General features: G+C 42.1%; 1 protein-coding gene across 1 annotated transcript in view; it reads left to right on the top strand.

The window, feature by feature from the left end:
• Positions 1-17,505, top strand: part of LRRC1 (leucine rich repeat containing 1) — a 124,539-nt gene that overhangs the window by 65,218 nt on the left and 41,816 nt on the right. Inside the window, exons 3-4 of the mRNA XM_058554136.1 lie at positions 11,605-11,683; positions 15,084-15,173. Of these exons, the coding sequence (XP_058410119.1) occupies positions 11,605-11,683; positions 15,084-15,173 (169 nt within the window). The remainder of the gene's footprint in view (positions 1-11,604; positions 11,684-15,083; positions 15,174-17,505) is intronic.

The following is a 17,505-nucleotide window of genomic DNA, read 5'->3' as shown; positions in this document are numbered from 1 at the left end:
AGGTTGGCTCTGCTGCAATCGAAGAGCGGAGCTGTTGTGGAGTAACTGGCAGATAACACCCTAATGGTCAGGGCCTCGTGGACACTGGTTCCTAATCTGGCTGCATTTAGATTCACCTGGGCTAGTTTTTTTTTTTTTTTTTTAATACTGCCCAAATCCCACCCAGGCTGATTTATTGGAATTTCAGGCAATGGTGGCCCCAGGAGACTGATAGGCAGTCAGGGTTGAGAGCCAATTAAGTTAAATGCCTCGGTATTTCTCAGGGCCTTAAGACCCTCTTGATCGGAATCTCCAGGAGTGCTGGGTTAAAATGCAGATTTCTTCTCCAGGCCCTAGACCTGGTGAATCAGTTGCTGCAGTGGGGCCAGCCCCTTCATCAGGTAAGTGGTCCACGTGATCCTTCTGTAGTCTGCAGTTTGAGCATCCCCGGCTTCTGGGATACTCAGTGGTTTTATTAGACCTGGGTTAGGGATGTGCATTGGAAAAAGCTGGTGAGAGCTGTTGAGAATCAGTGTTCTGGCTGGTTTATCTGGACCCAGTGGCTTCTCTCTGCACTTCTGGAGAACTGTGTCGTTCACTCCTGGCCCTGCACCCTCTTGTCTGTTCTGTGTGTTACCCAGAGAGTGTTTTTAGGAGTCCGAATGACTCACTGTAGCCTGTGGTCGAGTCTATCAGTCAACAAACACTGTGCATGGTGTAGGGGTGTGAGAGGCGAACACTGAGTTCAGTAGAGTGTTTATCCCAGCTGACGAGAATCACAGATTCTAATTGGAAAGATAAAATATACTTAAAAAGATAACAGGAGAGGCAGAGAATCAGACCCATAGAGTTCATGCAAATGAGTGGGCCTGACCACAGCGAGTATTTGTAGCTCAGAGGAGGGAGAGAGTCTTGTGGTCTAGGGAAGCTGGAGGAGACTTGGGGAGAATTGAAGACTTGATTTCTGGACCAAAGCATTCATCCACTGGAAAACTTCATTTCCCTAGAGAATTTTGATGCATAAATACCAGTAGTTGTAATTTTGTCCATATTAAATGGGAATAATTAAAACGAATTGTAATTTTGAGTTCAAATTGAATATTGAAGTAGCTGATGAATACAAATATTGCTTTACTAGTTGCTGTTATCCTGAGGTTTAAGTAGACATTATTCAGAATCATATATTTTGTTTTGGGAGGAAGGTGAGTAAAAAGAGTGCCAAACTTTCCACATTTCCCTCCCCACATTACTCTATACGAAACCCAACATTTACTATTCTGTAATTCTTTTTTACTTTTTGGTTATTTTTTAAATTTTTTTTTATTGTGAATCAGGATCTTGTATCTCAAGACATGTTTGTGTGTATTTAGCCAACGCTGCTGGGGAGGAAAAGCTGAGGCGTAAAGGTTATTTTGATAATTGTGGCTGGAATTAGGTGAAAACCTTCTGGGCTGGGAAAGTGTTTTGCCAGCACAAGTACCAAGACTCTAAAATAAAACTTTGACAAAGGGTCCCTGTGTTCCGCCCTCCCTCCTGCCCCATGCAGAAACTATGTCAGCCTTCCTGCTCTGCATTGTGTCTGTGCCCGTCTTCCCTTCACAAACACTGGAAATGCTGCTTGGGCAGGAATTATGCCCTGGCCTACAAGACTGGCTGCCTCCTGGTGAGTCTGTGGTGGTTGGGATAATATGATAAATGGGATGATGCCTTTGAAAAAAATCTCCACTTAGCATTTATTTTTTTTTTCCTGCACACCCAGAGGAACAGCTGTGGCAGCAAATGCAGACTTGGATCATGCGCTCATATTTAGTCTTGTTTGACAATCCCAGATATTTTTAAGCAGGATTGAGTCAGGCAACCAGCAGCACAGCATTCAGACTGTCTTAATCAGCCAGCCAGTTTGGCACACAAGGACCTTGTTTTACCCGAGTAGTAAATAATTCTAAATGAAGCAATATGATGTACGGAGTGTGCCCATAGTCATAACAGGCAGTATTTTACTACAGGCTGTCAGCATCTCTTTGTACATGCTCGCTCTGTTCACTGTTAGTTGTTTATTCCTTGTAGTTTGGATTCTGTCTTTGGCCAGGTCTCCAGTCATGGTTTTTATACATAATAGGATCCTACATCCCATGCCCATGTGAGCCTCCTGTTTTCCTTCCCTCCATGCAGCATTGCCTAGTAGATGCAGTGTTCATCTTTTGCTGAGAATGTTTCACATCGTGGCAAGTCATTTTCTTCTTAAGACCATGGGATTTTGTCATTTGCCTCTGCTGTGGACAGGTGGATCTTGTCCCATGAGCCTGCTCTCAGTTTATGGGCCTTTTGACGCCGTCTGTAGCCTGCTACTCCCAGGCTCCTCTCCTGTCCCTTCCACATAACCCAGGGCTCTGAAGTCTTCCTCTCCAGTTCTCCCCTCACACCTTACACTGCCCTCCTTGTTGCCTTCTGAGCAAAGATGGGAATGAGCTTCCACAGCTTTCTTCCATTCCACTTCTAACAGAATCTCTGCTTACTCCGCAGATTTTCCAAACAAACAAATGAAACCGAAACACATTAAAATGAACTTTTCCCTTGACCTTGATATTCTCCTCAAGCTATAAACCGCTATTCTTTCCCCCTAATTGCTAGGCCTTTTGAAGACATACTGTACCCCAGGTTCTCAGGCTTTTAGATTTAATGGAGCAGTATAATTTTTTTTAAATGGGATTGTGACACAGGATTGCCAACTCTTTATTTTCATAGGAAAAACTGTCAGTGTCATTTAGTAAAAAACAAAGAGATTGCAACCCGCCGGTCAGGATGTAATCTCTGATTAAACAGAGGACAGAGAACAGAGGACAACAGTCCTTTTAAATAAATAAATTTAGCTTCATGATCAGAAAACCATGTCACCTTCTCCCCATTTTCCTTGTTGTGCCAACCGTGAATATCGTGTCTCAAACTAGACTTGACAGCCACTGTTTGACCCTCCCTTCCTCTTTATCCACAGAGGCCAGTAGATAATGCTGGCTTCTCAACCTTTGCGGTTTGGCTTCCCCTCAAACTGCTCTGTTTGTGTCCTCTGGAAGATGACAGCAAATTCCTAATAGCCAAGTCCACATCTTCCTTACCCATTCGCTGCCATGTTGACCAACCCTTTTTGGGACACTCTTTGCTTCCTTGACTTCTTGGCTCTGCTCCCACAGTTCTGTTCCCTCTGCCTGTTGGGGGCCCCCTGCCCCCATACTGTGAGGTTCGCTTGTTGCCTCTCTCCTCAGACTGCTCACCCGCCCCCGTCTCTATGTGAAATGACTGCCAAGTGGCATCTTGGAACCTCATGCTTGTGTTTCACCTCCTCTGTCTCTCCATATGCATCTCTTAGTCCAGCTCACTTGGAGCTGATCGCATCTGACACTCCAGATCCTCAACAGCTGTTCACAGTCTTCCTCGGCCATGAGCCGATGGACTGGAATTTTAAAGCTCTCTGTTCTTCCACATGTCAGGAGAGTGACCTTGGACAATTTAGTTAATGTTTCTGAGCCTGCTTCTGCATCTGCTGATGGAACTACCACTGCCTGTCTCAGTGTTTGTTGCAGGGATTAGAGATGATGCGTGTAAAATGCCAGTTGCAGTACCTGGTAAGTAAGAGGCCCTCAGAAATGGCAGCTCTTCTTATTTGGAGCCGCACAGTCAAGTGGTGTAGCAGGGCTTGGAGGGGAGTAGTTGCTCTTTTCAGAGCCATACCTTCCACTTTTCCTGTTCTTGAGGCTGTCCCCTGCTGTTCTCTCAGAGCCTAAGACTTTTCCACTTGTGTCTAAGGAGCAGTGACAACAACTGTCAGGTGACTAATTTCAAAAGAGGCTTCTTTGAGCATCAGGCAGTTGGGTAGAAATTTCAAATCTTCATGTAAAGTAGAAGTATTGTGGGGCTGGCCCGGTGGCGCAAGCAGTTAAGTGCGCGTGCTCCGCTGCGGCGGCCTGGGGTTCGCCGGTTTGGATCCCAGGCGCACACCGACGCACCACTTGTCAAGCCATGCTGTGGCGGCGTCCCATATAAAGTGGAGGAAGATGGGCACGGATGTTAGCACAGGGCCAAAAAGAGGAAGATTGGCAGATGTTAGCACAGGGCTGATCTTCCTCACAAAAAAAACCATAAATAAAGTAGAAGTATTGTGCTGAAAAATATAAAGCGTCTATCTGGTTGAAAGGAGGGGCGTGTGTGTATGTATGTGTATGTGTGCACATGTGCATGCACTCTTGATACCATGGCGGCTCACAGCATAAGGGTGAGCTCAGCATTGGCCAGGTGAGCCGTGGCGCATGTTTTATCACCAGGAGTTGCTCTAGCATTTGGAGAATTCAGTGTGTGAGCAAGAATATTAATCCACTACGTTAATTCCTCTCTCATAGGAGGGGACAGTGTTGGATGGGATGAAGATCAAGTTCTTTATAATCTTGTATTTTGCTCTTGCCTCATCCTCAATATTTTAACATGGTTAAATATAGAAGGTGCTCAATATAAATGTTGATAGTTTCTGTGAGAAAGAAGACCCAAGTGGGTTTACCTGTAGGTCACATCTTACACGTTTTCTCTTTATAGACCAATTAAACTCTAATTGGGAAATTGTTCATCTTGAATGAGTCTTGAGGTGGCTTGTGGAATGTTGATGAAGGGTTGACGGAAGGTTAGCAGTCTCTGATATCTGTGTGCACGCTCGTGAATTACTGGGTTTCTGTTAGGGTTGCCTCTGCCCCTGGGTCTCTTTGCAGGGCAGTTCATGGGATGGCTTGCTTTGTGATAGTACCATTTGTTTAAGCTATATCATTTGTTGCTTGTCTCTGATTTGGTTTAACACAGAGATGTGGCATGGAGGTGCTGTCCTCAGTTCTTGACTACTGATGCAGTTATACATGTCTTTGTCTAAGATTGGATATTAAGAACAAGAGACTTATTTGAAGACTCAGTTCTGTCTGTATTGACAGAGTTCTTGATGATGTTTTTTCCCTTGGACTGAGTGTATGTCGCGGGTGAGAGGAGGGGAAGAAAACATGCCGTAGACCCCACAGGTTGATATAAAAAGTGACCCACACTCAACAGAACCAATCTGAGCCACTCGGGGGAGTTGCCTTCCTCTCCCCTCTTCGAGTCCTTTACCTTCATGTGCTTTGTCAGGTTATCCTGCACATTATCGCATTTTACCTCTCAAAGCCCTGTTGGTGGGTGAGGCAGAGCACGTGAAAACCCCTTTTATGAGGAAACGGAGGCTCAGAGCAGTTGAAGTTGACTTCTGTTAAGTGAGGATGCTGGCCCTGGAATCTGTCTTCTGATTCCAGGCCCAGTGCGCTTAGTAAGCAAGTATCTTTGAACGCCTGCTGAGGGCCTACACCTCAGGTAGTGGTAGTGCCGGGGAGACACACTGAGGGACAACAGAGATCTGATCCCTGAGCTAGAGGAGGATACATCCAGTGGGGAGGCAAAATACAGTCGTCCCTCGTTATCTAGTGGGGAGGGTGTTGGTTCCAGGACCCCCATGGATACCAAAATCCGCGGATGCTCAAGTCCCTTAGTCGGCCCTCCATATCCATGGGTTCTGCATCTGCAGATACTGAAAAGTGACTGTCTTCAGTAAATTTTTATAGATAATCACCTATGAGCTAAGTGCTCCATCAGAGGTCAGATGGGATGGTGCACTTCCCCTTGGCGCCCTTCCATCGAGCTGCTGAAGCTTCAGAGACAGCGTCATCCTTGGCTCTCACGAGTAGTGCGTGAAGGTGGCTTGTAGCAGTCGGGCACTTGCGGTGAGTTTGCATTTCTCTTGACCTCACTCATTCTTGTTAGAGACAAGATCACTTTATGGTGAAGAGCACAGGCTCTGGGGTGAGAAGGCCTGGGTTCAAATCCTGGCCCTCCTGCTTACCAGCTGTGTAGACCTGGCTAGGCCCTTACCTTTGCAGTGCCTCGGTTCCCCATTTGGAGAATGAACATGATAACGGTAACTCTGAGTTGTTGTGAAGATTTAAAAGAGTTAATTTCCACAAAGTGCTTAGAATCGTGCCTGACACTTAGTAAGTGCTCAGTGAGGCTCAGCTGCTGCAGCGGTTTTTCGATCACAAGTTTCTAGATAAAAGTGCAGCCAGGCTGGAACCAGGGGAAAGACACTGGTCTACCCTTGGACCAAAGCCAGGACCCGCACCTTGTGCTAGTGAAGCCAGCGCAGCCACCCTGCTGTGGGGACCGTAGTGCTGATGCAGTGAGTGTAGATGATGGCTTACATAGCTCTTGCCCCATTTTCAATGATAATATTTCAACTTACTGACTTTCCATATAATATGTCCTGAAGTTTAAAATATTATTCTTTGCAGTTTTACAAAAATACAAATTAAGAGATGGAGCTAATAATTTCCTTTCTTAAAGCATTTCTAGTCTCCTGTAACTCTCTATTTCCAAATGCTATCAAAATGAATTAAATAGTCTTAGAGATGAGCCACAAAAATATGTAAGACTTGGTCTGCTCAGTATTTCATGGTACTCTCGGTGGAGAGAACCTAGTATTATAACTTACTAACATCAGGTAGGTCTTGAATCCAGGAGGAGAAGAGATGCTGTTCATATAGAACAAGAAGAAATGACAGCAAGTAATTAATTTATGCAGAAGGAACTTATTGTGCTGTCTGTGGGGGCTCTGATCATAGATAAAACAGGCTGTCTGCGCACAGTCCTCTGTGGACGGAAGTGCCCCGGAAGTTTCTAAACCCACACATGCTTAGAAGGAGCCTGAGAGGTCACTTAGTCCCATCTGTCTCCATCACAAGAGGGGCCCTAAAATGGCAGTCTCTTTTCAGGAAAGGGCTGGTCCACCTTGAGGATTCTGGGCATGTGGGGAGAGAGCCCTGCTGCCTTACAGAAGAGTGTAGACTAAGTCTATATGTTACTTATGTGGAGTGGGGCGGGGGAAGGTGGAATCTCAGCTTGACATGTTAAAAATGGATGTCGAGAAAAGAATGTGAGTGCTAGGAAGGGTAGGGCAAGTCCTTTTAAATCACTTTTTAAATGATAGTATCTGTAGTGAAAGCTGTGTTCTGTCTGAGAAGCCCTTGGGCTAGTGGTGCCGGGGTTGCTTTCTGCCTGGTGGTGTTGAAGAAGGTTTTCACACCGATAGTTTAGGGCTCACTATGAATTTCCTGTATACAGGCTGTAGTAATGGTTATATTGGTAAACTACAGATTTGGTATTTTTATTTTTTAAGTACTATGTCTCATTAATTCGAAGCAATTCTAATTCAAAAATAATGACAGCTTAGAGTGAGTCCGAATTAAAGGTTATCTTAAGAAAGCTGTAGGGAAAAGATTGCTTAATTTTATAGTCATTCCCAGACATTTTGTGAACATCAAATTTTTTTTCCTTGAACGTATATGAGACAAGTCCAGTTTGAATTTATAAAAATTATGATTAATTTTTTTGTTTCACCTTATACAGAAGCTTGAACTAAGCTGAATGTTGGCCAGTAGAAGTTTTGGTACATTCCTTAATGAGTAGATGAAAATCTCATTAATTATATTTAATATTTTTATGTAAATAGTTTGTTTATTCAGGGTTTAATAATTATTGCTTCTTAAATAGTTACAATAGCAAAAGCATCTAAATCCTCTCACCTCTATTAATAATGCTTCTTTTCTTCAAATTATTTGGCCTTGAATGGAAAACAGTGGTCCTCTCTGCTGATCCCCCCTGCCCAGTATTAACAAGAGGTCAAATAGAGTATGTTGTGTGCTTTTACGTACGTTACTCCCCTTTATCCTTATAACGACCCTGAGCTGAAGGTCTGATTATCCCCTTTTTATAGAAGAGGAGGCTCCTCATCTAGCAAATGGATTGTAAGCAGCTCTCCCTGGCATTGGGTCATCTGCTGTCAAGGGGTCTTTCCCGCCTTCTCTCCAGATACTCTTCCCGTGTCGACATCCTGAAGTTTAGGCACACTGTACTGTCGTTACCCAGGGCTTACCCTCTCTTCACTTTATATCCAATGTCACATGCATGTCTGTGCTTCTCCTCGGCTCTTATTTATTTGGTTCAAAGCATAAGTGTCCTTCTTTGTCTAGTTTGCTCCCTTCTCTGAACTTCTGTAGCACTTAAGGTGTGATACGCTGGCATTATTTTAAAATATCTATCGATGATCCATTTTACACACAAGAAAATGAAGGCACAGGTAGGTTAAGCAGTTTGCCTGTGGGCACAAACCTAGTGAACGTGGAAAAGTGGTGCAGATTGCTCTTGTGGCTATTTGCCTTTGATGGAGGTCAAAGTGGATATAGGGAGAGACCATTTAAGAGGGTATTGTAGTCATCTAGATGATTGGGGCCTGAGCTAGGTTAATAATAATGGAGTGGACGAAACAGATGGCTAGGAAAAATAGGCAATGTGAGAAGGATTTGGAAATTGGGTGTGAGTGGTAAGAGAGGGTGCGGGGGAAAGGATTCGTATTATATATTTTTAATGAGGGAGTTGGTCAGCCTAGGCCTTGTTGAGAAGGTGATTTTATAATATATATATTTTTATGTATTTTATATGTATATATATTTTTGTTTGTCATACGTTTAGTCTTAAACCTCACATTTGTCCAGAGCAAAACGTTTGGGAAGCAGTTGAAGGGGATTTCAGCTGCGAATAACCTGCAAGCTTCATACTATCTCTTATAAGAGATCTGAGACTAAGCAGTTTTCTTACTGGAAAGATGAGATAATACCTACCCTATGGGATGTTTCATGACTCAAATGAGAGAGCAGCTGTCCTTGCCGAGGCTTGGTGATGTGTTTCTCATTCATTCATTCAGTACCTACGACTCCTTATGCTTAATAGTGTCAGCTTTGGGGAAACAGTGACACACAAGACCAACATGGTCTTTCTTCCCAATGAGCTTAGAGTTTAGCAAGGGAGGGTGACTGTCCACAAGCAATTGTTTAATGAAAATCTCTAACATCTCACAAAGGTGAAGCCCCAGGAACCTGAGAGCGGGGGAGTCCAACCTAATCTTGGGGCCCAAGGAAGTTGTCCCCGAGGATGTGACATTTTAGCTGAGTATTTAAGGATGAGTAGATATTCCCCTTAGTTAATTTTCTATTCTGATATATTTTAGTAACTTGCCTAAAGCCAAACCAGTAATCAGGACTCTTCAAACCACACTGTTGCCTTCCTTGTGTAAAGCTCTTATTTTTTCAGGCAAATACATTCTTTCTGGTCAAGTTAAGAACATGCATAAGGTGGAAAGAAATGGCCTTTGGAGTCAGGAGACCTGTGTTCTGTTCGCTGACCTGCTCCTCCTGTGCATACAGGGAGGTTAGCCTCGGGGGGCATGCCCCCCTAGAACCAAGCCTCCGGTCACTCTGTGTGCACTGAGGCAGCTGTGTTCTCTGGCGGTCGGTTTGTTACCCTCAGATCCGGTGAATTCCCGACCAGCCCCTCTTCCCGTGCTCCCTTGGTTGGCCCGTCTTCCCAGCTGCAGTGATGTCTCTGATGCTCTGGGAGGTATTCAAGACTTCTACCTAATGAAGTACCTTTCTTCTTTCTCTGTTTGCATGATGTTTTTCTTAGATAGAGCAGCAAGCTGCTGTAAAATTTGTATTTTAGTGTCAGCTCGATCTTTCTCCTTAGCCTTGTGAGGGGACTGGTGTGTCACTCTTTTCTCAGTCTTATAGAAACTGCTGACCGGGACCTGAAGTGGTGGCAGAAGAGGGACTGTCATGGAGTGCACTGGCCAACGACCAGCACCTTTCAGACCCAGGCGAGCCCGTGGCGTGTTGTCGCCTCACTCGCCTGGGTGGCAGTGCTGATGCTGCGATGGGTTTACGCGTGTCCGTTCGTTCTGCTGCACGGCGGTGCCCCGGCCTCGGCGTGGGGGGGCCGGCAGCAGGGAAATAGGCCTAGGCGACCGGCAAGTCACGGCCTCTCACTGAGCCTTAGTGTCCATTTTGTGGAATGAAAGTTAAAATAATTTGTGTTGAGATTAAATAAGAGAATGTGTATAAAAGGGCCTAGCACTGTATTTGTACCTCAGGGCCCACAAATATGTGTGTGTTGTAAAATTCCATTCCAGACTCAACTGTGGACAAGCTATGTATATATTGCTATTATATTTATGAAACTAGGATCATAATGTCTGTTCTTCACTCCCTTATATGACCATGCACGGCAGAGAATAGTGTGAGGAGAATGTTACCACAAATTTAAAGGTTTTCTGCTTTTACATTTGAACTAAAAGCTTTATGTAGCTTCTGCTTACTTTGCAGTTGGACCAGGGCATCCGTTTTTCCTCTTATTTATCTCTCCTCCCTGCTACCCCCAATTTAGAAATATTAGGTATGTTTTGGCTCAGCTTGCAGTTTTCAAACTGGTAGAAGAAACAGCATGGGACCAGGAGAACCTTTTCTATTTTAGCCCTTCTTAATGTTAATATGTCCAAAATAAACATATTCTTGAAATTAAATGCTGTGAACTAGCCTTTTAAAGCCCTAAAAGCTATAACCTCAGGTTTTGTACCAAGAGAAAGAGGAATTTAAAGTAACAGTTTTGGTCATTTCAAAATCACAGTATTTAGTGGCCAGTAAACATGGGGAAGAATATTCAGCCTCATTAGTAATAAAAGGGATATAAAGTAAAATGTTGCCAGATTATTTTACCAATAACATTGACAATTTTTAAATGTAAGAGGAAGAAAGGAGAGGGAGAGGTGTTGAATTGGGCCCCTTGTACAGGCTGATGGAAGTACAAATAGGTATAACTTGCCCCCTCTAAAGCAATTTAACAATATATATTAAGTGCTGTAGAGATCTTAATGCCTTTGACATAGAAATTATACTTCTGGGAGCTTAGCCCAAGGAAATAATCAGAAATGGACATAAATATAATTGTAACATCAGGAACTTGGAAACAACCTAAATGTCCAACAACAGGGGATTGATTAGATGAATTGTGAAAATATATGCAGTGGGCTTTCTGCCATTAAAAATGGCAAACTACTTGGAAAAACGATGACAGGGAAGAAGGTTTGTAAATTAATGTCAAGTGAAAAAAATCAAATCAGCATGAACCTAGTATTTTGAAATATAATCTATCTATATACACTGTGTATGTGTGTGTGTGTGTGTATGTGTATGAGTGACAACTAAAAAAACATATCAGAATGAAACATTGTCTTTAGGTGATGGGAGCGTTGGTGGCTTTTATTTTCTTCTTTGGACTCTTCCGTATTTTCCAAATTATGTTTATAATCAGAAGAAAATCTAAAATTTAAAAATGCATATGTTAGCATACTTTGTAGAATACTTGGTATACAACCAAATGAATACATAAGGAAAAAAGCCTAAAGGCAATTATAACAAAATGCTGTCAGTGCTTTTGATAGGGTGATGGGACTTAGTGGTGGTGGTTGTTTTTAATATTTTTCTTTAATGTGCTTCTGTTAAGAATATGTCTTCTATTAGGAAAGCAAATATAATCTAAATGTAGAACAATACTTTAGAAACCCACGCCACATGTGAAGGGAGGTAGTAATGTCCAGATATTCTTTTGTGACTGTGGTCCATCTTGAGGATGATGAAAACTGTTAGCAATGGTGGTAAATGATAGACATTTTCTTTACTCCTACAGATATTCCTGAAATTCCAGAAAGCATCTCATTCTGTAAAGCACTACAGATAGCTGACTTCAGCGGAAACCCACTGACTAGGTAAACTTTTTGCTTGCTTTTCTGCCTATAGTACTAAGGATATCTTTTCTGAGACCCAAGCAAAGAAGACAATCAAGTTACCCATCTTGGAGGTACCTAGATGGATTGCTGTCTTGATCAAGGATGGCCGACCTTCACAGATGTTTATAAGTAGCACTGCACAGTGAAAGGCACACTGCGCTATTGATGGAGCACTGAAAGGATGTTGTCAGGGGCTGAGGGGAAGCCCAGTGGAGTGTAAAAGCAGGAGTGAGGAGTGCATTTCTGAAGCAATCTGAGGAATTGGATTATTTATAAATTCCTGTTGAACCCTCTTGTCCTGTGGGATGAGACTGAGTTCTAAACTCCCAGAGAGCTTACCCCATAGTTATCCAAGGAGAAGTCCTATTGGAGATATTTTTTCCACTCTAGTAATGAGACATATTTACTGTCTCATCTTTTCTCCAACTCTCCTTTTTTTAAAAAAAAAAAAAAAAAAAAAAAACTCTGCTGACACCATTATTCCTTACTTTAGCAATAGCTGTGAGGATTTGTTTCGTTTATCCTTCCAAATAAAGCCACCTATCACTGCTTTACTGCTGATTCCAGCTTTGTCCTTCCTGGTATGACACAGCACACTGCCTGGGCATAGCTGAGTGCCCTGTCAAGAGCCCTTCTTGTGGCTCCTGGCTTGGTCATGAACCCACTGACCACTGGCTTATAGGTACCTGTGTTGCCAGGATAATTGAATTGATGCCCATGTGGCAATGTAGGACAGCCCTTGGGCATCTGTTCCAGAGGTGTCTCTGGGCCAGGTGGTCCATTTCTAAGATTTCTCAAGGCGTTGTAAGTAGCCTCAGAAGAAAGGTACTTTTCCCTTCCCTTTCTGTTTAAAAAATTTTATTTATGTATTTTTTTAAAGATCTAGGAAAATTGAGATTGAATTTGGATTCATCTCACCCATTTCAAAATTGCTTGGGACCTCTTGAGTGTGGAGTGCTGGGGAATGCCCTATTTAGGTTTGTTTTTCCCATATCTGCTTATTTTCAAGAAGTTAATATGTTTTTAAAAATATTTCTGGTTTTCTTCTTTTGGATATCAGTGATTGTTACTAATAACATTTATTTTTATGAAAAATAGTAATCCAGTAAGTTCTAGCCCAATGGCTTTCCAACTCCTCACGGTCCTCCAGTCTTGTCCTCTTTCTTAGCCGTCCTCCATGCAGTGGTCCCTCTTCTTCAAACCTTCGTGTAGCTCCCTTTTCCCATAAGATAAAGTCCGAGCTCCTTGATGTGCTGTGCAAGCCTCCCCCACCCCCATCTGGCCTTGGCCTGTCTTTCCACCTTCATTGCCCTCGTTACCTGTGTCGGACGTCTCATTCTGCTGTAATAGATGCTCGTAGGTACGCATTTATTTCACTCCCCGGCTCTCTTTGACTATGCCCGTCCTTGTGCCCTCCTTTAAGGTACAGTGCGAGCATTCCATTTCCTGATTACTCCCCACGGTCCCCTCCTGGGCTTCCATAATGCTCTGTGCATACTGTTTCCACACTTTGAAATTTACATTGAAGTTATGGCTTTGACCAAGACTCCCCAACTAGACTGAGAAAGTTACCTTGTATTCTTCTATTATTTACTCTTGTATCTCCAGACCTCCTACACTTGCTGGAAATGTTTCTTGACCTGAACCAAGCTCTTCTTCCTTAAGGCAGCTTGTAGGGTTAGGCAGCTGGGAAATGCTCATTATGCTGCCCTGGAGTTTTTTTTAACCATTCAGTTGCTTAATCTCTTTTTCTTCTTCTTCAGTTTTCCTTTTCTAATGTCTCCTGACATAGGATTTCACCGTTATCTCAAGACTCTCGACTAGAACACACTCACATTGTATGAGGATTTACTCGGTTTTTACCCTGGCCTCGTATTTGGCAGGTTTCTTAATGTGCTTTTAGTTTGGGAAGTGTGCTATTTTAAGGACTAAGACATTAACTGTGATTTAAGGGGGGACCTTAAGAGTTGTTTAGTTTGGCCTACTTATTTTGTGGTTGTAGAAACTGAGGCTCAGAGAAGTTAAATGACCTTTCAAGATCATGCAGCCTCTGAGTGGTGGCTCAGACTAGAATTCCTTTCTCCTAGCCTTAGGTCTGTGCTTCCTGTCACATCGTACTAGTTTGGCTCTCAGTGTTAACAGGCAGTAAAAAAGCAAATCAGCCATTTACAAATACATTTTCCTTATATTTAAGATCATTTTAGGTAGTTTTAAAATTATAAATTGATATATACTTGCTGGTAAAAGCTCAGGCAGAAAAGATAAGTTGCATCTTTTTAATTATAAATAAAAAATCTTACCTCTCTTATACTGTGGAAGAGGTTTCAGCTTTGTAAAAACCATGCCTAAGAATGTATTTCAATGATTATGAAAATTCCAGTTAATACTCTCGTCTTGCAGGGCCTGGATTTGAAGTTTGGAATTACCTGTATTAAATGTCAAACAGTTAATGTAGGATTTGTTTTTTAAAGAGGAACCTGGAAAGAGGAAAGAAATGAAAGACTGATCTAGGGACTGTCGCTAATACAAGAAGTCCGCTCCCCACCTCCTAAAAAATGAGTTGTGTGTTCTGTTATCAGTAAGCAGATTTATGTATGAGGACCTTCAGCATTTTAGATGCGAGGAGATCTTTTTGCCTTCAGTTGGGGTTTTTTTTTTTTTCTCCCTAAATACTGGTAACCATAGAAATATTGAAAGTAAACTTTCTTTGTAAGTTTTTAAATAATAATTTTATTTTGAAGCCTCGCTTTTCAGTAGAATTTAAGGGAAGTATAAAAAAATTTCCTTTTGTGTAGAACATAGTGAAACGTACAATTATCTCAAGCGACTGGCATCTTAAATCGAATTAAAAGAAGAGTTCAAGTAGAAATTGGTTGTCAGCTGATCAATTCTAAGTAATCCATAGCTTTGCTCTGGTATAAGCTGCAGGAGAAAAGTTATTGCAGCTGTCTTGTGTTTTATTATAATCTTGTGGGCTAACATTTCTCTTTATTTTCTGCTAATCAATAAAGTGTTTTCACTCTTAGGTGCTTTGGTTGCAGCAACTATTTATCATTTTCTTTCACAGTGTACTCAGTGGTCTCCAACAATTTGTCCCCTTTATTCTTAGAGATTGCATAACTTTCCTCTTTAATTATTTCTGGATCCCCATATCAACAAGTATTTATCAGCCCCCGTACTTTTAGGTAGACCAAGTCCTTATTTTTTTTCCTTATAAATGTCTTACATATAGGAAGACAAGGCAAACATGCCATATCTAATGTAATTTTAGGGAGTTATTTCAATTAGCATGTAGAAGAAATCATTATAATTAAGTTTAGTATACACTATTTGTGCACTTTTCTTTTTCAGTTAAACATTTTGTTTTGTTTCGTTTTAGATTACCTGAAACCTTTCCTGAATTACAGAACTTGACATGTCTTTCTGTAAATGACATCTCACTGCAGTCCCTGCCTGAAAATATTGGCAAGTAAGTTTCTATGGGAAGTTTGTGTATAACAGGGTGAAAGGGCGTTTATCATCAACTCTACTCCCCTTCCCTTTTACAGCTCCGATTTTTCTACTCAGAAAGCCATCCGTCCAGTCTTGAGTATCACCCTCAAGAAAGAGCATAGCCAGTCCACTGTGTTTTTGCATATAATTGCCCCTAAATTTTAATGGTTAAAAAGAACGCTGCTACTTGTTACTAGTGAGAAAGCTAATTTGTTTGGAAGCTCTCTTTAAACTGATGGATTCCAGAGTAGTTAATTTAAGCAAAGTAGCATGTGGCGTATAGGTGTTAGAAACTGCCAGTCAGTAATTTTAATCCACGTTAGAGAAGAGAGCCAATGAACGACTCCATTGAAAACTTAGTGTGTGTGCCCCTAAATAGCAGCTGTGTCTGCCAGTGTGTGTGGGCCTGGACCTGAGAATAGGGAGTGAGAATGGTGAGCTTGGAGAGCAGGCATGGAGCTGGGAGACAAGTCGAATGGGATGGGCGGACCTCCACATTGCTGGCTTAGAGGTTGGAGAGGACAGCGTGGCAAGAAATAAAATTCTTCAAAGAAAGTGTATGCTGGTGAATAAATGTTTTATTATAGATTCCCACAGGTGAATTAATTGAATTATCCCAGCATATCTTTTCCATACCTCCAGGACATAATGGGTTAAGTCAGGCTGATGGCTCATGCTTAGCCACTTAAAATAAAAGCCCAGCGTGGCCGCCCTAACCTGGTGGACCAGTGTTCCCTAGTGTCGTCAAGGATCTCCCTTGTGCTTACCTGTTCTGCCCGAGTTCTGAGACAAACAGAAACTTGCTTTCTGAGAACCGCATTGTATCTGACAGAGGTCTGTTCTACATAGGTTCTCTTTCCTGAGGTCTGCAGGAGTTTTTAGAAGAGAGCTTTGCCCCTCCTTTCCCTCCTGAGCAGGCAGAAGACAGGCGGCTGACCCCTATTTCAGCAGCAAGTCCATGTCTTTCTGAGGTGCACACTGATGTGTTGACATTATGCCAGTGGACCTGCTGATAGGAATCGTGCCCCGCGGCTCTCATCTCAGGATGGGAAGGAGGCAGGAAGCCCCCAGTCCACCCTGAGTTTATGGTACCAGCTGCAGAGGAAGCAACAGTATTTCACTGTGGATTTCATGCACTTACGCTTCACTTTTGCTGTGTCAAGTTTCATATATTTCTAATTAACATAATAGTCCTTTAGATACCCAGGCTGCCGCTGTCCTCCTCCTCCTCTCTGGAATAGAATTCCCTTGGTTCCCTGCCTCCCGTTCTTTCTCAGCTACCCCTGCCCTTCCATCCCCCAGTCATGTCTTTTTAAAAAGTTGTAATGCTTTGAGAGAAAATATGTTCTCATTAAACCAGAGTGCCGCCTGACTCCCCACTGCATTGTTTCGTTGGAAAATGTTGTTTAATAATCATTCTAGAATGAGTTACAATATTTTTTATCCTGTCTTTTCTGTAATTATCTGTACCTGTTTTTGTCAATGTTCAGGATTTCTTGTATATCTGAATTTTCTATCAATAATAAGAGTAGTGGTTTTTTTTGGTTTTGTTTTAATTTTAGACTTTATCAGCTTGTCTTACTATTATAGCTTTATGTATACTGATTGCTTCCAAAATAAAATGCCGCTTTGAACTTGATCCCTGTGGTGAATAATCATCCAGGAAGTAAGACCATGGAGGGGAGTGGGGGCGGGGGGAGGGGATCATGTAAGTGAATCAACTGATTCTTATTAGTCAATTTGTGAAATTAAGTGGGAAATAGAGGGTTTCCTATTCCTGGTTGTTAATAATTTTTATTACCATAGCAAGAGACATCATATTTCTCCCTGGTGGATTTAAGATTTACGCAGGCTAAAGTAACAGCCTGTTTGCACTTAGTAGTAAGAAACAGTCAAAGAACAAACTCCTCTTTGGATAAGATTGGGTGCCTCTGGTGTCCTAGACCATGCCGACAAGATACTGGAAACAGTTGAAATGGTGAATTGTGGAGGAAATCTCCTATAGGCATAAGTATACTACACTTTAAACAAATCAGTATTTAAAACTTATGAATTTTCCTCATGGAAAGGATTCTTCAGTTTCCCAAAGGATTACCGAATGGTTTTTTTTTTTTAGAGCATTTAACCAAATATTTAGTAACCAAACAACTTCTCAGAGATAGTGGTTTCGTAAACAAGGCACAAATATTTACCATTCCAGAACATTTGAAAAAGACATGAAATGGCCATTTGAGTGATCGATACTTACTGTCACCTTGTGGATTCTGAAGTGGAGGTTTTTGCGTAGATTAACCCTACTTATTTGATCA

The sequence above is a fragment of the Diceros bicornis genome, chromosome 14 (assembly GCF_020826845.1).
Source record: "Diceros bicornis minor isolate mBicDic1 chromosome 14, mDicBic1.mat.cur, whole genome shotgun sequence".
In the NCBI taxonomy this organism is placed as follows: Eukaryota; Metazoa; Chordata; class Mammalia; order Perissodactyla; family Rhinocerotidae; genus Diceros; species Diceros bicornis.
Note: the sequence above shows the minus strand (reverse complement) of the source record. Positions and strands in the feature narration are given on the sequence as shown.